The sequence below is a fragment of the Paramormyrops kingsleyae genome, chromosome 24, assembly GCF_048594095.1.
Source record: "Paramormyrops kingsleyae isolate MSU_618 chromosome 24, PKINGS_0.4, whole genome shotgun sequence".
Classification (NCBI taxonomy): domain Eukaryota; kingdom Metazoa; phylum Chordata; class Actinopteri; order Osteoglossiformes; family Mormyridae; genus Paramormyrops; species Paramormyrops kingsleyae.
The window spans coordinates 15,746,624-15,768,127 of NC_132820.1; the positions used below are offsets into that span (position 1 = coordinate 15,746,624).

General features: G+C 38.6%; 1 protein-coding gene across 1 annotated transcript; it reads left to right on the top strand.

The window, feature by feature from the left end:
* Positions 1-12,786: 12,786 nt before the first annotated feature.
* Positions 12,787-14,600, top strand: LOC111859693 (transcription factor Sox-3). Its single transcript, XM_023842639.2, has 2 exons — positions 12,787-12,896; positions 12,997-14,600. Exon 2 carries the CDS (start codon positions 13,023-13,025, stop codon positions 13,926-13,928), a length of 906 nt encoding a protein of 301 aa, XP_023698407.1. The 5' UTR covers positions 12,787-12,896; positions 12,997-13,022; the 3' UTR covers positions 13,929-14,600.
* The last annotated feature ends 6,904 nt before the right edge of the window (positions 14,601-21,504 follow it).

Sequence of the window (21,504 nt, forward strand, 5' to 3'; positions counted from 1 at the left end):
CTCTGTGTCTCTTTCTCTCTGTCTGTCTCTCTCTTTCTCTGTCTGTCTCTGTCTGTATCTCTCTCTCTGTCTCTCTCTATCTATCTGCTCTCTCTCTCTCTAGAGATATTCATTATTACCTTAAGAATAAATGGCTGATCCCACGTAGCACGTCCTAATGTGCCTACAGGAACTTAGCAGCATTAGCCAATATAATGGGACGTTAAACATCCAGATTAATCGACTGGTGTCACTATGATGATGTGGAGAACAGGACACCATTTATTGTCAGCAGACATCAAGCTAATCAAACCAACAATTACGCCAAAGAAATGAATTGGGCTTGTCAAGATTATCAAAATACAGGCACCCAAAATCAAAGGGGAAAATATGCATTTGTTAGGCACCAAGTACCTGTTTTTAATGACATTCCTTTAGTGTGTATCCATCTGTAGAGTAATTTGCATGGTATGTTGGCGACTAAATGATCCTGTTTAAAATGTGTTGACTCTTCCTCCCCTCAGTTACTGTGTGCCCTGATGCGTATGACACTTACAGCAGATTAATTTAATGTGTGCTATCATATACTCAGCAGTCCCTAATAGTGTTACCCATTTGATTAGAGCATCTTGAGATAGGAAAGAGAAAAGAAACATGGGACACAAGGACTGGACAATGAAAGCCAGGTTTGCTGGAAATAGAGGATAATTTTTTAGTGGTAATCTGCCTTAGGCAGGAATCGAACTGACACACCAGTATAGCAAATAATGAAAAATAAAGGTGTTGTGGGGACAAAAATAAACTTTAATTTAAGCACTTAACTTCTATGGGTCATCAACAATTATTGTTGCCTGGATGTTCATAATGAGGTTGGTTTTAACCTGACAGCGAGAAAGGGATTAATTGATGCGGATGTGGTCAAATATGTAGCTGAATGAATGGGCACGCAGCTAAATGTAAATATTTATTGCCACTGCTGTATTTCGTCTGTGATGTAATTTATTTTCAAGCATTCTACACTGATGTGAGCTGTAATCTGATTGTGTCTGATTGTATTATATTTATGATTGTATGGTTTTTTCAAAAATACACACACATGCATAAATACAGGTGTGAGGTTTGCATTAGTCGCTCTGTGAATAATCACTAAATGCTCTCACGAAACCTAATTTTCCCCTTTTTTCCCCACATTGATCTTTCAGCTCCAGGTCAGTTCCCTTGCCAAGTCTTACGGCCTGCCATATTGTCTGTCCTGCTGAGCTATTTGAAAAATGTTGAATATCAACAAAGCCTTTCACTGGTGTATTGTCAACTTTTGTATGAAGCCATCTTGGCAAAATGAGATGGTCCCGGGGCTGGAGGTATTCGCTGAGGCACACACTAAATGGGGCTGTCGCCTCAAGCTCCTCGCAGCGCGTTTCCGTCATCTGTGAAACCCGTTAGTTTGTTTCGCTTTTTTGTTGGTGTGGGACCATGTAACAAGAGGCAGACCATCCAGAGGAAGAGGCTTGGGGGGCGGGGAGCTGCTGCTGGAGGCTACCAGAGATGTAATCTGCCACAAGGACCTTGGCCACGATCAAGAGCTTCTCGCAAAACCCCAGGAGCACCTCAGTTGAGTCCCCATCATGGTACATAGGGACACACTCATGGAGCTCATGCGGTGAGTCATCAGAACTGGTGGAATTATGCCCAATATCAGATATCCTCTCTGTGCATGTGTCTAATAAAGTTATTAGTCAGCTGTTGTAAGATTTCTTTGAAGAGTTGCACTATTTATATATTTGCTTTATTTCCAGTACAGAATTGTGTTTCTCTCAGTTTCAGTTGTTAGTCATTTCAGACATACGTCTCTCTGTGGCTGGATTCAGAAACAGTGGCATGTTTGTGTATAACCATCTTCTTTAATTTGACACATGATTAGAATTAAAACATTAAAATAAATAACTGAGCAAATTTACTGGAATAAAGAAAGCACATAATATATAATTTCTCTTGAAGTGGTTAATATTTTTACATTCCACTTTAAGGTCATAGAATCTCAATGATAAATATTTGCTTCTTAAAAAAATATTATAACAAAGGGAGAATGCATTATAGATATCTCTTTTTAAAGCCCAAATTTTGACATGAAATCAGGTTAATATTTAAGAAAATATTATTTTAAGCATTTCCATGAAAAACATATTAAACATAAAAAAGAAACATGAAAAATAAGCGAATATAATGTTAAAGTTCATAAATAGGGAATGATGGGGATTAATGGCTAGTAAATAAATTACCAGGCTTTTGAGGTTCTTTACCTCATACATTAACATTGTTTTATAGTGTAATGAGGTGATTCATCATTGTATTTTACCACAGCACATTACCCCCGGCTGCCTTCAATCATGCTGGTATCTGAGACGCCTGCCTGGGCCCTCCCTCTTATTCCCCCCCCCCCATCATGGTGACACACACACGCCACATGCCTCGATCGGCAGGATGCCTCTGAACGCGGGGTTGGGCCATACGGAAAAGAGCCACAAAGTTATGTCATCTTCACTGTTTGTTTTTGAAAAATACAGATATAAAATTTTGTCTTAAAAAACACATATATAATTCAGGCTTTAATTAATAACATTAATAACACAGTCTAACCATAAATTATTATTTTTTTTGATTCTCGAAAAGTCACTTGGGCGTGAGCCTGGGTGCCGACCCCCTCCGGCAACCCCGTGGTCTTGCAGTCCACACCACATGCCCTAACACACCCGCTGAGCATTCCTGTCTGAATCATGCCTCGCCTAAAGCTTATAGCCTTTCCTGTGAAGGAACATTCTGCAAATTTCACTACATTACGAAGAATTTGACATGTTTTGCCTGGCACTGGTTTCTCACGGCTAACAAAACAGGTAACAAAATATAGGTTGTGTGCACTTTTAACGGCACCCAAACACTGTGCAGTTTAGCAAAACAAATACTACTACTACTGATGATAATAATAATAATAATAATAATAATACATTTTCTGTGGCATGTGTCAGCATTTTAGCTTGTGAAACAGTGATGCAAAGACGGCCTGCTGTGCATGTGAAACGACTAATTAATATGAGTAAAATATTATTCTATCATTCAGCTTTTCCCACATAACCTAGGCCTATATGATTGGTTTATGCATTATATGCCGTCACTGACATTCACATATCGACAAATGATTCAATCACAAGTTCCACCGCGAACCTTTTTGGCTGTGAAGGTCTGTCACGTTTCTACGGAGCCATCCAGTTTCTAGAACTGAAGACCAGAAGTATCGTGACAGGAGACGGGCGATGACAGGGTGCCACACCACATGGCACAACACTAAGGGCAATTTAGAGACTCCGTTTTGTTTTGGCTTGAAACGAAGGCCTATCTAACATGAAGATAGGGAGAACAAGCACAGACTTGGAAATGTTACAGCTAAATGTACATAAATCTGTACTGTTATATTCTGAACAACATACGTGTGCTCTGGGTAGGGAGGAAGAAAAGTGTTTTAAACAGAACACAGACGAAACGGAGGTAAGGCAAATCCCTAAATACCTTCAAGTAATTAAAATTAACTGTCGTAGGAATCATTGTTTCATTAGCCCTGGGTTAAAAATGCAGACTAGAGTAGTGATATATCGAAACCCAATGCTGGGAGCGTGGACAGTCAGTCCTATAGACGACATAACGGCCACATAGATCTCCAAACTCTGATGGGGTGCCCACTTGCCAGCCAATTTCACTTTGCCTCCAGCGGGGGGCGCTGGCAGTGATGCTCGCTTAAGGGCACCACACCGACTAGGACTGGTACTGGGTGAGAGTGTGGGTAAAATTGGAACTGCTGACTGGATCCAAAGCAGAATGTGAGGAAGATAGGCTCATCTATGGTGGAATGGTTAACACAGGAGAGTGAAGCCAGCAAAGAGACAGGAAGCACATCAAGTGACAAAAGCAAGAAACCAGAACGAGTAGATGATGGAACTCGAAAAAAGAATGATGGACTGGGAGGATGATGAAGGACGAACAGAAAACCAAAACTAGAAAAGTCCAATCATATGTAAAAGCAAAACTGAACTTGGTGCACTAAAACATGAGAAGAACATTATTATAGAAACCCAAGACTAAAACTGATAATATTAACATTGCTGAAACCAAATGCTAAAAATGCTAGTTGCTAAAACAGACCTGCCCCTGGTACTTCCAAGTTACTGCAGGGTCTTTTGGTCCAAGCTCTTCATCTCCAGCCATGGTGAGATAGTTGTGGTAGTAATAGTATATAGTTTAAGTAATAATCTATTAAAAGAACATCAAAGTATTGCAATTTGTTAAACAATACAGCATGTTAAAATGAGCAATTTTCCTCATTCTTGGAGGAGTACAAATGAAAAGCATGTGATGGGCTGGCATTCTGTCCAGTGTGAACTCAGCCTTGTGCTAAGAGTTGTCTGGATGACTGGCTTGAAGAAGCATGAATGGAGCAAGTCTATAAGCAGTGTACATTTGTACAATTGCAACTATTCAAGCAGTATTCTTGCATAGAAATGATTAGCCTTTCCTGACCCAAAAACATTGTATCTGTAATGGCGATTTAGTCTTGGTGCCTTTTAAGCTTCAGTATTCAGATGCAAGTTCTTGTTGGAGCAGAATCTTAAGGGAAGGAAATGTTCTGCTGGACTAACTTAATACATCTTTTGAGCATAAAGCAGCTAACAAGAAGACACTTTCTAATACTGGGCTGGGGTTCGCGATAACAGTGACTCTTAGCATCTTACAATGCTCTGAAGATATATCTAACGAAAGGTATTTGTTTTCCTACGTATGTTTCCCGAACAATCTCTTAAGAGATTGCTAAAGGGAGAGCTTCTTAAGAGCGACCTGGGGTGAGTTTCCCGAAGCCTTCTTAAGGTTACGTTGTTCGTAAGTTCTATGTTAAAAGATAGAACTTACGAACGACGCAGCGTTAAGAAGACTTCGGGAAACTCACCGCTGATTGGTTGACATCGATGACTCTGGAATTGGTTATTCCCTCCATGCAGCAACTGCTTGATTGCCGCATGAGAGAATGAGCTGACAACAACAATGAGAGACAGCTAAGAGTCGCTCAGACCAACCTTACGAAAGAATATCTTACAGAAGATATACTTAGCTAAGAACTTTTCGAGAAACACATCGGAACATTAAAAGACCATTTAAGGTAGAACTTAGCATTAAGAAGGTCTCGGAAAACCCAGCCCGAAATTGTAATTTTTATGATATTATATTCAAATGCAATGTGTAATATTGCATTTATTTATTAAGTAGACAATTTTCCCCAAAACACTGTAAAATTGAGATAGCAGAGTCAGCCAGATCCTGGACCAAGTGGGGATGATAAGATCATTCTGCCAGCCAAGGGATTTGAACCAGTGACCTTCTGATCACAGACACAGAGTCCTAACCCAATGTCACCCTCCACCCATGATAACCGCATATTACATATAATAATGCATGTCAATTAGACGTATACATTGCCTTGTATAAATGCTAACACTTGTCAATATAAGTATGTATATGTCTGCATCACACCAACTGTTGAGCAAATCAACATTTATGTTACTGACGATTGTTGGCAATGGGGATTGAAGCATTTGGAACGTGCTGTTCCACCTGAACACTTTGTTGGTGTTCAAGTGCCAGATGACCTTAGAACTTCTTCATTTTTTGCCAGAGAAATCAGTGATTTGCGCACTGCTGATGTCTGTCAGCAAATGCTTTCAGTGCTGCTGTCTGTACCACCCTCTCCCTGCCACTGTGGTTTATTCCTGAGAAAGAATAACAGCACAAACCCAGCACAGAAAGTGATGAGATATGTTGAGTGAATATAAGTAGTGGCGGACTAACTTCTCTAGGAGACCTAGATGGGGGGGGGGGGGGGCAAAGTGGGCCATTGGAGATATTTTTGGAGGCGAAAGAGAAACGGGAGGGAACTAAAAGTGATGGAACATCAATAATGTTCTAGTCAAAGTGTCGGGTGTCAGTGTAAAACTTACCGATCAGGGTGGGGGCCGGAGTGCTGTTAGGGGGGAGGGGGGCATCACACTAGCCGATCAATTGGCAAAATTTAAGGTAATATTTTATTATTATACATTATAATATCTTAACCTAAATATGGACATTTGATCTAAAAAGTTAAGATCGGCAGGGAGCCCCCTAGAATGTGGGCCCAGGGATTTTCTGCCCCCCTTCTCAAATTCCACCCCTGGACATAAGGATAGAACTGATAACAACAGAGCACGAGGATCTGAACGGGCACAACGTGTAAGAGCCGATGTTTATGTTTAGAGCTTATGTTTGATGTTAAGTCCTTTGAAGTCATTTTCAAGTGGCACGAAGCAGATTCACCATTTCCCCCTGCAAGGTCACCATTCCCATCTCTGGCCATGTAATCCATTATCCTGCCAACATGCAGAGTTTCACTTCATAGTTTCCACCAGACTGAGTACACTGTCCTTAATTAAATCATCAGTAATCCCACACCTCATCTTTTCACACTGAAGGTAATTAATGTTTTTGGCTGTGACGGCTGGCTCTTAATTAAATTATGCTTATTTTAATAAGACCTTTACTGACGCCAGATTTTTGCCCAGTATCGTCACTATCAGGTACTCGTTAAGTGATACTAATTTGTCATTTTAACTTGAGTCTCACAGAGATCAGTCATAATAGATCTCATAATTAATCAATTTATACTTGTTTGTTTCCTTATAAAAGGTTTAATAAGCTTCCTCTTGTAATTAGGAGCGCATGCACTGTTCATGGGAAATCCTCCTTTTCTGCCGTAATCGCACACATGACGTTTCACTGACGTTCATCTTAGCGCCAAAGGCATATAACAACTTTTTAATCATATTACAAAATTAGCTGCGCCTCATTTATTAAAGATTTCCACTTTGGATTAATTATTGATTTGGATTATATTGTCTAATGAAGTAATGAAGACGTGACAGAGAAACATTGTTTTTTAAAAGCAGGAATATTTGCCAGAGTTTGTCCAAAGATAAAAGCCAAAGTATTTTTTTCCCAATAAACACAAAAGTAAAGGATTGAACATTTTCCATTGTTGCGCGTATATGAGCAATAATGAAAAATACAATTGATGCAACAGACAGCACTAATCGAGTGTAGCAAAATTTACCTGGAAAATGTAGACCTATAGCTGCAAATGCTGCTGTTTTAATAATTGACATAATATATGAGACGGATTGAAGCAATATTGAGTCACTTTCAGATTTACAAACAGATCATTTTGTACGACTCATACAATATATTATCACAAAACATGCAGTGATATTCGGAAATATAAATAAAAACAATTAAATTATTAAATTATCATTTAATTATGAGCCAGAATGACTATGACTATGCACTTGATTTCCCCTGATCTGAAGTAATTCATATTCATATACTGAATAAATATTCTGTTATTGGTCTTTTATTAAGATTCCAGAACCAGAAATCTATTGTCTTAATTTTTAAATCATTAAGTTTTAAGATGTCAGTGGCTTAGAGTTTTATTTATAATAATTTTATGCTTAATTTAAAATGTAATCTAGTAGAAATTGGTTTGGACGAGATATTATTAACCATGTGATTTTTCTCTTCATTTAACGCATCATATAGTCAATGCTTTTGTGTTATTATAGATTTTACCTTGAAATGATACTGCCAAATTAAATTAAGAAGAAGAGTGTTTTTTACAGTGTCCCTTCATTTTAGCAGGTAACTTTCTAACTTATTTTGCTTTTTAACTACTGCTAAAATAACTTTGGGTAGAATAAGAAACGAACATAAAATAAATCATACAAACGATTCAATGGTATGAACCAGGCCCGTAGCCGGAATTGAGATCCACCAAATTTCGACCGGGGTTCAAACTCGTTTTTTTACTACCAGGTGACGTGACTCTGCGGGAACAAATGCAATATCGCGTGGCGGTTCCAACCCGTCATATTACTGTACGTGGCTATGTGCCTGCTATGGTCCATCGATCTATCCAACGACTCCAGTTTACTCGGTGTGGTGGGTGAAGCGTTAGGAACAACGCACAGGTTGCCAGTCCATCGAATGACACAGACACACCTCAAGGGCATTTTAGGTACAAAAACATCTTGTAAGTGTATATGGCTTTACACCGTGGGAGGAAACGCTCCAGTGTACCTGTGAAGTAAATAAATGAGATTTTTATAACCGTTTACATTATTGTTTAAAGCCTATATGAGTTGAGTAGATACGCATATGATAGATAGTAAGAACGTAATGCCTATAGGCTATTGCGGTCACGTATTGTCTGAGAAGGATATGATTTAGGCCTACATAGATTATGCCAGGATGTCAGCATTCTCGCCAGGGCCCCTAATCTCTCTGTAATGTAACTAAGAACAAGAAAAAGTGATACTTAACGACTCATCGCCAGTCGATGCTTACTGGAAACAAAGTTTAACAAGTATAGCGGTTGACCGTGTTAAGGACTAACTATACGGAGACCGCAGCTCATTAATATGAGAATCGTCTAATTTATGTAATTGAGCCAATAAAAATATACGATCTGTCAGTCGTTCAAAACCAGTGAATTTTTCTTACGCTGTATTTTCCCTATATTGTTCTCATACATAGAATAGAATTACAGAACTGCTAGGAGAAATGTATTGAGTGTTTGACAGGTTTGCAAGTGGATGTCGTGTTCTGCCTTTGAAACAAGTTAGGTACAGTACTTCAATTTACACATCCGTTTCTCGGCCAATGTGAACCCGTATATTCATTGTGAATTTTCTTTAGTTCACTTTAACCTGCAATTAGAAGTATTGACCACAAAAGATGGGCTCAGTTTCTCGCCTTGAAAAAGCTCCGAATTTACATTTTTTTAAAAAATGGTTTGTTATACAGTATGATTTCTCCAAAAGGTATGTATAGCCTATAACACACCAATGACTAAAGCCTTTTAAAAGCAATACGTTTTAAAAAAAATTAAATATGATCTTTAAAATCACGATGCCTCATCATTGTCGCAAACATTAAAATAGCCTGTCTGCAAACCAGAACGGGCAACACGATGGGATTTCCTTTCCCTGTGCAACGTGCAGTCGCGCAGATAAACTTACTGAACACACTCATCACTTCCAGTGTCCTGTGGAGATTAAAAAAAGCATCACAGCAAACATAATGTTGCAGTCAGCAAATGTTATGTAATCAGTAACATTTTCAATTATTACATTTAGGGCATGAGTAATTGATTTAATAAATATTTCATTAATTACGCAAAGTATTAATTAGCCTATTAAAATTGTAAGCAATGTTTAGTACTAATTGCTATACTGTACAATGACAAATTATTTAGAAGTGAATTTTAAACACTTTAATTCAATTCTAACTGCATTTGTTTTTTACAGTAGGCTAGGTGCAGAGTTTTCAGTAATTTCTTTTTTATTTAGATCGAAAGGTTGAATTTTATTCAAAATCTTAGTCTGTGACAGTGACCGTTGTAATTTAAAGTGGACAACTTGCACTACTTTTCGGTTTTCATTGTCTTCGTTGCCTTGTAAAAACTATTCTTATGAAATTTATAATTACACTGTTTACGAGATAAATTAAGGTGTTTCTCCACAAACTAGTTTCCTGTTTATAGATTATACATTTTATTACGTAAGATCGTATTCAATATAGAAAATGTATGATTTCTTATTAAAGTATTTTGTCTTAGTATAACTTACACATTTCACCCTAGTTGTTTGTACAACAACTATCATTCAAGTAGAAGAACTGACAAAAGACGAATTAATTTAGCTACCCAATCATGTGATTTATCCTAGCGTCACGGAATGAGTTTTGCTGTTTTTAATGCTCTCGTACCATAGAGGGCCGTAAGAAACTGATCGCTCGTTTTCATTTATTCTTGCCGATATATTAGGGCTACATTATATTTTAGTTCAATGCGAGTTTCTCATCAAGAAAAGATAATGAGAATTATGGGAACTTTTTATTTTTAACTAAAATGGTATAAAATTAAAACGGGAGGAAACGGTATAAATAATCGGACTAGACAAGTGTTTTTTAAGCTGCAACTAGCAAAGCGAGTTAGAGACATCTAGTTAGTTTTCATAACGACACCTTAATTTTAAAGCTTGACAAAATGTCTTGCTTTATAATAATACAGTCGTATGTGGCTTGGGTGTCTTTCTTTTTAATGGCCCGTGAATATTCCTTTACCTGCGATAGAACGGGAACGACACCATTCAGCGCGAGACAATGGGAAAAGCAGACCGTATTCAAATCGCATGGTCATTTGCATTACGAATCCAAAAATCATGCAAATTTTAATGAGACTGTCTCCTTTGTCGTTGTAATTGAAAAACCAGTCTGTGTTAATTACTTCTACCGCATGGCCTCGCCTTGGTCATTAGGTTGGAATAAAAATAAGTCATTCCAAAGGTTTAACCCAAGTTTAAAATGCCTTATGTTGCTTTATGATATTATATGCCTCTGGTAGTATAGAGACACGTGTTTTATGCATCGAAATGTAAAACTATCAAATGTAAATATCAAACATATATATATAAAATATCTAAATTTAAGATCTGACCCTCTGATTCATACTTGCTATTTAAAACTCGCAACAGGAACAATGAACAGAAACGATGACCCACTATATTGTCGTAAAAAAATCTGACATTGAAAACTTCATCAATAGCGGCATTTCGCTTAAGTATCACATAACAGTAATACGTTTTTTTGTCGGCTAATTTTTACTCAAGTATCTTATTTTATATGATCATGTTTAATTTAAATTACTAAAAACAGAATCTAGTAGTTTAAAATTCTTTTCTCACATGCTTGTCAGTATATGCATCCATTCTAATACGCATCCCTTTCAGTTAATGTAAAATAGGCAATTCTTTAATGAAAATCTTTTTAAACCCAGTTTAAATATACCAAGACTAAATAAATACAGTTAAAATAAAGCAGGCCCTATATATGTCTTGTAATGCATGAATAGTTGTGTCAGTTGTTGGTCGTCTAACAGCACCACTAATTAACTCATCTGCGAGAACAAGTATGTCTTATGCAGAAGCAAGTAGGCACGTCTTTTTCCGTTGCCGAGTCTGATTTCGATACGAAGATTACACGGGATCAGTTTCAGCGATCTATAAAATAATATAAACATATTATTGGCCTCTTGGAACCAGTTGGCATAAAACAACTACTAATTAATAGTGTTACTGAATTAACTGATTGTATTACGATGTGACATTTAAACTAAAGAAAGGTTTACAGGATATTAGTTTAGTTATTGTGACAATACGGTCTTGCTGTGATCTTCGTTTTGCAGTAAGACCACATGTTTATTTGGCAGGCGCTTTTGTCTATAGCGACATGCACGTGAAGCAGATAATAATGCATACAACAAGTATTCAGCTGTCAAGGAGCCAGCTTAGGCACGAGGACTGCTGAGGTAAACTTCCAGTGATTTCTGTGGGAAATAGAGCATTCTCCCCTTTCTGTGTTCTCTTCAACGTATGCAGTTACTTAATATCCCTGTTGTACACTAGTACTTAAAATTGAGAATGTGTGAATCATTTATGCATTTTCTGCTGTTAAACTGACGTATAATACTTAGGTGAAAAGTTTCACGGGTATGTCACAAGTGTTAATGTTTCGTTAAATCGAACAGAATCAGAACTGTGATCGTAATTTAGTAAAAACCAGGCAGTCGTTTCTGAGAGAATCACTCTGATATTCAAAGCAATTTGATTTTAATTTTACTTTTGGTCCTACTCCAACTGAAAATATCCCCCTGCTCATAATAAGACCGCAGTAAGTAACTCAACGCAAAGTATTATTTATAGAATTGTTAAGTTTTGATTTACCCAATAATGTTAATAGTGGTTTGGCGTTTAATAACTAGCCAATATATGACGAAACATCAGAATTACACTGTTCCTAAATAATTTCTGCAAGCAGACTACTTTGACCGCAAGAGGGCATTGACGCATTGTTTCTTGTAAAATGATATTTCCCCACAACCCCGCTTGTCACCTCGGCAAACTTATTCATGCGTACCAAACTCAAATCTACAGCTTTGTGAGGTTTAACTGGAAGAAGGGGTGAAAAAACGCATATTTTTGCAACTTACCTTTAGAAGTGAATTACTTTTATTTTAAATTATGGTTATACAGTTTCTGTAACAATACGATGGATACGTGACCGATTTTCATCTAGAAACTATACGGATTAATTCGTCAGATTTGGTAAAAAAATATATATAATTGCTGTTACACTGAAATATCAGCTTGTTTTCGCTTTTACATTACAGCTTATGTGTATTTTTTTTGTCACATGTACTTGTCCAGTATATCATTATCCAAACTCCAAGAAACACGCTTTATTGCGATGTCAATACGGTCCAATTACTTATTACACCATTCATGCAAATTGTTTTCTTCTACAGTTATAGTATTAATTGTTTTCTTCCACTTAGTGAGATAAGTAGGCTATACATTTATCAAATATGACAGCGCCACATTAAAATAAGAATTTAGTATATGTCATGTTCTGCCGCAGTCAGATTAGGTAAACATAGGTATACATTTGAAAGAACTTTTACTTATATTACATTTCACAATAATATGAATTAACTTGTAACTTGAAATTCTTATTTTAACGACTTACCTCTAAACAGAACTCTTACCAACCCATTCACTATAGCTTCCATGGGGGATTGAACGCTCCTCTGTGATTGGCCAATTGCAGCTCGTTGTAATGCTGTCAATCACTTTTCGAGGTTACTATTAAGAGCTCAGGTTGGAGAATAAGTTTTCACAGTTCTGTTCCAGAGCCGAGAGAGTAAGAGAGGTTCGGCAAACGTAAAGAGACGAGAAGTAAGTGAACAGTTCAAAGTTAAGAGTTAATAGAACTGAACGGTTTACTTAGCCTTCCATTTACAGTGCTTTGTTTTGATTTTATTATTTTTTTTCGAAGATACTGAAGACTAAAAAGGCAGTTGAATGTATAGCATGATGGAAACAGAGATAAAAAGCCCACTGCCGCAGCCCAATTCGGGGCCGGGGGGTAACAGCGGTAAAGGGAACGGTGCCAGCGACCAGGATCGGGTGAAACGGCCCATGAACGCTTTTATGGTCTGGTCCCGCGGACAACGAAGAAAGATGGCACAGGAGAATCCTAAAATGCACAATTCGGAGATCAGCAAGCGTCTGGGTGCTGACTGGAAACTTTTGACCGACGCAGAGAAGCGACCATTCATCGACGAGGCCAAGCGACTTCGGGCGATGCACATGAAGGAGCATCCGGATTATAAATACCGACCCCGCAGAAAAACCAAGACCCTGCTTAAGAAAGACAAATACTCATTGCCAGGAGGACTTCTGGCGCCAGGTACCAATGCCGTTAACAATTCTGTCTCAGTCGGACAGAGGATGGACAGTTACGCGCACATGAATGGATGGAGCAATAGCGCCTATTCCCTCATGCAGGACCAACTTGGCTACACGCAGCACCCTAGTATGAACAGTCCACAGATTCAGCAGATGCACCGGTACGAGATGGCAGGGCTGCAATACCCCATGATGTCCAGCGCTCAGACCTACATGAACGCAGCTTCAACTTACAGCATGTCGCCGGCGTACACACCGCAGACAACCAGCGCTATGGGCTTGAGTTCTATGGCTTCGGTGTGCAAGAGTGAACCAAGTTCACCCCCGCCGGCAATCACGTCTCATTCTCAAAGAGCCTGCTTGGGAGACCTGCGGGATATGATAAGCATGTACCTTCCTCCCGGGGGAGACGGATCGGATCACTCTTCGCTTCAGACCAGTCGGTTACACAGCGTTCATCAGCACTATCAAAGCACCGGCACTGGAGTGAATGGAACGCTACCGCTCACTCACATTTGAACAGACTGAACCTTGAAGTGCGTCGCAAACTTGAACGTTTTGATCTCTGAATTTAGAATTGAATTCCGAGGTTTTGTGTATTGCTTTGTTTTTCCAAAAGAAAAACAAATGCCCATCTCACATGAAATCCCTTTAATCTCCGTAAGGGAACGTCCTGGAATGCGTGCCAGTACTGAGCCCAAATGAGTAATTCGTATTTCAGAGATTTTTATTTCGCGTCTTCTCTAGAAGAAGAATGGGGACTTATTTTGTTGCCAGTTTCATTAAAACGTCTTTCGGAAAGACTAGTCAATGAAGAGGAAAAGTACACTATCACAAGTACATGTTTACAATTAAAATGTAGAATGTTCAAGGTTTGTGCCGGCAATGTCCAAATCTGTGTAGAGCTGGTTATTTTTATTTTCATGAATTTAGGTTTCAGGTCTACAAAAGACTGCGGCTCGCAAGCGGGAGTTATATTTATAGTAAGCTGTGTATTTTAATTTTCTTCATGAAGCTTGTGAACGTTTTGTCAACTTGTTCCTTTTTGGTTTGTGAGATTTTTTGTGATATCTTTGACAGTAACAAGTTGATATATATCGCAATTGGAGAAATCTATTTAAACAGATGTTTCTACAGAATTTAAGATCATTCTCTATTCCAAAATGATAAATAAATTTGTACGAAGCACAACGAGTGGCACTGACGAACTAATTTCTCTCCTGTATTGTACTGAAACAGGCGCGTTTTGACAGTTTAACAGAGTATGTCCTTAGTAATATAACAATAAAATATGATACTTGTGTTATAAAATGTCCACTTCGCAATTATAAACCGATAAACACTATTTTGAAATAGGAGTTTGTGTAATTCCCTTTGCAAATTTTCGCCTTAAATTTACGCAAAGTCAATTCCAGATGTAAAAGGTTCTTGTAGTATTTGGAAATTTAACAAATGTTTAACACAAACAGTTATAAGCGCTGCAAACGTGTAGTTATAAACGCTCGGCGTGCGTAAGCACATTTAAATTTCTGGAAACAAACTCATAGCTGGGTTGCTTCTCCCCTCCTGCACAAAATAAATACATATTAAAAGAAGACACGTTCATATTAAGGTGGTGCGTGAAAGGAAATTATATGTGCGTTTGCATAAACATTTTAATGGAATAATTCCCTTAACCCCTCCAGGTAAATGTTCCCTCCCAGTCAGTGTTTTGGCATGTCTGTTTGTGCATTACTGTAGGCCAGCACGATCTGGTGTGAGAAGACGCACGCCTACAATCCATCCATCCATGTTCACAGCTTCCTGCAGATTTTTGCAGTCGCTTTTAATTGCATATGGAACAGCTCGATTAGTTTAAAATATTTTCATATACATGGGTATAAATAAGAGATTTAAACTCCAACACAACCATGACATACAGGGACACAGAAACAATTAGGCCTACATGTAACCAAAACGACTAATTTAAATTTATCTTGAAACTGTAACGATGATTAATAAAAGTTAAACACATGCTGAACCGCGAATACGAAACGTTCTTATTCCAAAGCGAGATCTGTCTTTTACGCTGTTACATTGAATACATGTTAATATCAGCAAAATGCAAGCAGTTTGGTGAAATAAAATCATATATATAATAGCAGTCTGGTGGAAGGGGTATGGGTAAGTTCAGTGTTGAAGTTTAAATGTTGTATATCGCCACAGGATACAAAGCAATTAAAAAGCATGAAGTTAATCTCTCTTCGCCGCCCACACTTGTTAGGTTGAGGTTGATTCAGGTACAGTCAGGTATTTGCCTTTTTCCTGCAATATGAGTTTCTTTTCTTGTGTGGGTTTGGCCTTTTTCACAATTTTGCTTAATATTCATGTTGCACTCCTTAAATCATAAGGAGGCGTTGAATATTACGACTGCATTAACCATAACCATTTAACACAATGACCCACGGCCAAGTCGTGTAAACACTCGGCGTAAAGTTATATATCCAACCTTTAGTTCGAGAAAATAATGTAGCCAGTTTCTGAGTTTTCGGTAACATAGGAGACCGCGCGTGCTGGGACTTTTATATGCTATCATTCTTATTAAGTATATAATGAAAGGTGATGCGTTATATACAAAGTAAACATCAAGGTGTCGAATATGTCTTTAGTCTAATTTTCTGAAATTTGTGTGAAGTAAGTTTCCAAAGGAATGCATAAATGAAATTAAGAATGAAGCAAGGTAAAATTGAAATGTATTAAATATATGTTTATATTTGATATTCTTCATGAAGCATATGACATAAATCAAATGCTTCTCCATCATTCATGGCCTTATAAAACAGGTAAAATGATGACACACATGTTACAGACATTTTCATAAAAGCCCAGCTTATGGGTGAATACCACTGTCATTTTAGGTAAATTCAAATGATATTTTTGTATTTTAATCCATAAATTTGTTTAGTAATCAAATATTTTGCATAAAATTGTACTTACAATCAAAATTAAACGTAGTTTAACATAAATGCTATTAACATGTAAAGTTCGTTTTTACACTTGAATATTTATTTCTTAACTTTTTTATGTGCTATGATAAGTAATGCATTACAATACTGGAAAGCTATATTAAAAGGTTCAAACTGTTTAAAATAACCTCTCATCTTGCCAAGGTCAGCGATACAATTTGTTTTAAAATATTATTCGACTCTGCCTTTCAATGGCATAAAATATTGAAAAAATATTTTTGGCAGGTCACAAAAATATGGCTTTCTTTTTCTATATTTCTGGTCATCCTGCTTATAAGATTTAATAATAAAGTTTTAATGATAATTCCACACACAAAAAAAAAGTGGTAGAACAGGTTATGTGCTCTTGTGCAAGCGCAGAAACCATAAGAAGCAGGCCGTAGGGGCGGCTACACCGGACTCCCGCGGCAGGCCGTAGGGGCGGCCTAATACCATCACAGCGGGATGATCGTTGTAGGCCCCGCTGGACATATTGCCCTGTTCACAGAGAGGGACAGAGCAGCACTAGGCTTGCTGAAGTTCCAACACACAATTCACAATGCAGCTCTGACAACGGCGGCCAGGATTAGGCCTGCCCACCTTTGTGGAAGAAAAAAAGATTATTGCATCCTCACTGCTCTCACTGACATGGTTTTTAATCATTTAAAATCTCAAATAGCAGCTCAGCTCCCCGTTACCCCCTCTTCCTCCTTTTAAAAATAAGTAGCTTTGCCCCTCCTGGCACAGCACATAACTGGGACACCCGTTGGTGCCATTTTCTGATATTACTAGAGTGACGCCGACTGTCAGAATCAGAATCAGAATCGAGTTTATTGCCAAGTACGTTCACACATACAAGGAATTTGCTTTGGTGGCTGGTGCCAAACTTCGAGAGATGAGGTGGTTAATATATAAATATATATACATGGAGTATGTTCAGGTACTAATATAAATATAAGTAATCAGCAGGCCTCATGCATGAAACAGTGTAGATCAGATAGCCAATGCCAATTTAGGACTTCGAGGGGACGTTCTGCGGGAGACTGGGGATTATTGGAAGAGCTCTGAACTATGAGTAGGACTGATACTGAGACTAAAATGTAGCTAACAGATACAGATCCATCCCAAAATGATTTTGAAAGTGTACAGGTCTTACTAGCATTATACGAGCAGTTCTGCGTGGCATGTAAGCAACACGTTTCTTTTCCATTACAAGTGGTCCCATAAATAAAGCAGGGAAAGGGATTCTCTTCCTTTCAAGCAGGTGGCACTTAGGCAGTCTGACTCTTGCCAGGCTACTTCAGATGCTGAAAGCTTAGCATCTCTTCCCTGAAACACAGTCTGAGTCATGTGACCATCACTACCCGCTCAGCAAATGCAGACATACTCCACTTCCATGACCTTGCTGTGACCTAGCCTGTTTAAATCTTTCTCTAGAATGGAAGTTGCCAGGTATATCCTTGAGAAAAAAAAGCAGCAAATGGAACCATTTCTGGTGGTGTATGTTTCTACGTGCTGCATTTGTGCTTGCATGTTTGACATGGTTAAATGGATTACCTCAAAGGCCTGGCATTATTGTTGATCTGCCTGATTGACTGAGCACTGACATCACTGCACCAATGGTCCAACCTGTTAAGCAACAATCTGAGAAAACGCCTCTCTGTGTGCATGTTTTTGCTCATAATAAAGACTTGCAATGTGTCTGCGTTGAGATGGTTACCTTTTCGCAAGCACTGCAGGTGTGGAGGCACAATGAAATTTTAATAGGTGCACACCAGCGTCTTGCACTGAGGAGTTATATTGAATTCTTTCTTTATTTTAAGTGATTCATGTGTTTCTTTTTGCAGAAACTTAAATTGCCTTGAAACATCCAAGTTTGAAACGGGCTCAGAACTGGCCAGACTGAAAGAGTTCTGCGGCGAAAGGCTACTGGGGGATTATCTATCTCCCTGAGATAAGACTTGACCCTGGTACTTGTGGGAACCCAGCCTTTGTGAGGTCACACTCTATACCATCTCACATACGCTTGGTCCCCTGTCCTAACTCACACTCTTCAATAATGAATTGCAGATAATGGCAGAAAATATTTTTCTGCATTCATATAGATTTCTAAATAAAACTTAAATGATTGAATGTCATGTAGCATATGTGTGCAGATATTAGTTTTAATTGCAGGTGTGGCTTTACCCTATTGCCTATTTGCTATATTTTGCCACAAAGCATGTCGATTTGCATTTTATGTGGATGTGAAATATGGGTGTACACTTTAAAACTAGACATGCTCAAGGGAAAAGGTTTGGTTTCAACACTGCTAGGGACCAAATCAGCCCCAAGCTCACCCCCCTGAACACATGGTACTCCTGCAGTATTGGTAGAGACATGAACCCCCCTGAACACATGGTACTCCTGCAGTATTGGTAGAGACATGAACCCACCGCCCATACCCAAATCTCCACCCTTGGGCATGCTCAAAGGTCAAGCAGTGACTTGCTGTAATGGTACAGTAAGATTAATAAATGAGCTATACTTAAGACTGTGGGTGTCGACAAATATGTTTAAGGGAGGGCAGAAAAAATGCATTTAAAGCAGAGAAAGAAAAAAATAAAGAAAAAATAACTGTAATAACACAAATTTGTATAAGCTCAACCTGTGTGTGCATATTAGACAGCCAATGGAGCTTAAATGTTTAAAGCTATTTATCTGGGTAGCAAGTGTATATTTGCTCAGAACAAAAACACAATTTAATATTATAATACATGCAAATTAACAGTAACACAATAAAACTAACAAGAATTTCTTCCATTCTCCAAAAAGTGACTGATATCTGGTTGGACGGCTAGATGAACACCGCTTCAGTTCCCAAACCTCTCCTCCGGGGTACCCCAGCCATTCCATGTTTTTACTAAATTTCACCACCGGCTCACTTAGATAATTGATTAAGCTTGTTTTAAAATGTCAGAGAGGCATTGATTGGCCATACAAGGTGTGCTTTTGAAGTAAAAACATACATGGACGTATATGGTGGCAGCCGCCAATTATAAGGTGACTTAGGAGAGGTTCTGAAATGGCTAAGCTTACACTCTTTGACAGGCATAATAGTTTTACACCAACTAACATCATTTTTCTTTGAATACCTAAGACTTTTGCATAGGACTGTATGCGTGTGTGTCAGTATCTGTGTTTCTGTGTATGTCTAACAAATTTTAAATATCCATTTCTAGTGCGTTTTCTTTAAAGTTATATTCCGTTTCTAGGCATTAGAATAGGAATTCATAATATTGTTGTTTTTTTTGTGGTGTGGTTAATATATGGGAGGATCATTTTAAATATGGAATGATGCAAAGACAGAGACAATGAGAACTGGTTCATGGATGAAAGCATTTCCCCTAACCTTTACGGGGAGGTGTGGCTGAGCCTGACTTTCAGTGTGCAGACATACGTGAAATGTTACATTCCCTTAAAATCTGTTATTTCACATCCTTATTTTTATAGGGAGACACGACACGAAAGATCTTGCAATGGCTTTTCTGAAGGGTTTTGATTATCGAAGTGCTCATGCATTTACACAGTGATTAGACTTAGACACAGCTTTATTGCTCCGTTTGCGGGGAAATTCATTTGGGCCAGAGGCAGGAATACAGAAATAAACAGTTACAGTAAGGGAAGAGCTATATAAAAATGTATTAAATAAAATAAATAGGCACTAAAAAGAATGCTAACAGTTTAAGGCAGACATATCACAATATTGTGCAATGTAGTTTGTCATGAAAAATAAGGCAGTGCTATATGACAGTGTAAATGTTATGCTGTACCTATACTAGACAGTGGGCATTATTAATATTATATGGATCAAGTACATTGGACATATTTATATGTATGTATAGCAGATAATACACAGATAATGCAGCCATGTGACTGTGCCTCACTACAGTGATGTCCAGACCAGATTATCTATCCCATCTAGGTGAAGTTAACAGATTAGTCAGGTGACCAGTCTAGGAGCTGACATCGATTTCTTATAAATGCATATAAATCACTCTCTGACTCTGTGTGTGCATGTTCTCCCTGTGTGTGTGCATGTTCTCCCTGTGTGTGTGCATGTTCTCCCTGTGTGTGTGTGCATGTTCTCCCTGTGTGTGTGTGCATGTTCTCCCTGTGTGTGTGCATGTTCTCCCTGTGTGTGTGTGCATGTTCTCCCTGTGTGTGTGTGCATGTTCTCCCTGTGTGTGTGTGTGCATGTTCTCCCTGTGTGTGTGCATGTTCTCCCTGTGTGTGTGTGCATGTTCTCCCTGTGTGTGTGTGCATGTTCTCCCTGTGTTTGTACATGTTGCATATAAATCATATATATGAGTGTTCTCCCTGTGTGTGTGTGCATGTTCTCCCTGTGTGGGTGCATGTTCTCCCTGTGTTTGTACATGTTGCATATAAATCATATATATGAGTGTTCTCCCTGTGTGTGTGTGCATGTTCTCCCTGTGTTTGTACATGTTGCATATAAATCATATATATGAGTGTTCTCCCTGTGTGTGTGTGCATGTTCTCCCTGTGTGGGTGCATGTTCTTCCTGTGCTTGTACATGTTCTCCCTGTTTGGGTGCATGTTCTTCCTATGTTTGTGCATGTTATCCCTGTGTGGGTACATGTTCTCCCTGTGTTTGTGCATGTTCTCCCTGTGCTTGTGCATGTTCTCCCTGTGTGGGTACATGTTCTCCCTGTGTGGGTACATGTTCTCCCTGTTTGGGTGCATGTTCTTCCTATGTTTGTGCATGTTATCCCTGTGTGGGTACATGTTCTCCCTGTGTTTGTGCATGTTCTCCCTGTGCTTGTGCATGTTCTCCCTGTGTGGGTACATGTTCTCCCTGTGTGGGTACATGTTCTCCCTGTGTGGGTGCATGTTCTTCCTTTGCTTGTGCATGTTCTTCCAGTGCTTGTGCATGTTCTCCCTGTGTGGGTGCATGTTCTTCCTGTGCTTGTGCATGTTCTCCCTGTGTGGGTACATGTTCTCCCTGTGTTTGTGCATGTTCTCCCTGTGTGGGTACATGTTCTCCCTGTGTGGGTACATGTTCTCCCTGTGTGGGTGCATGTTCTTCCTGTGCTTGTGCATGTTCTCCC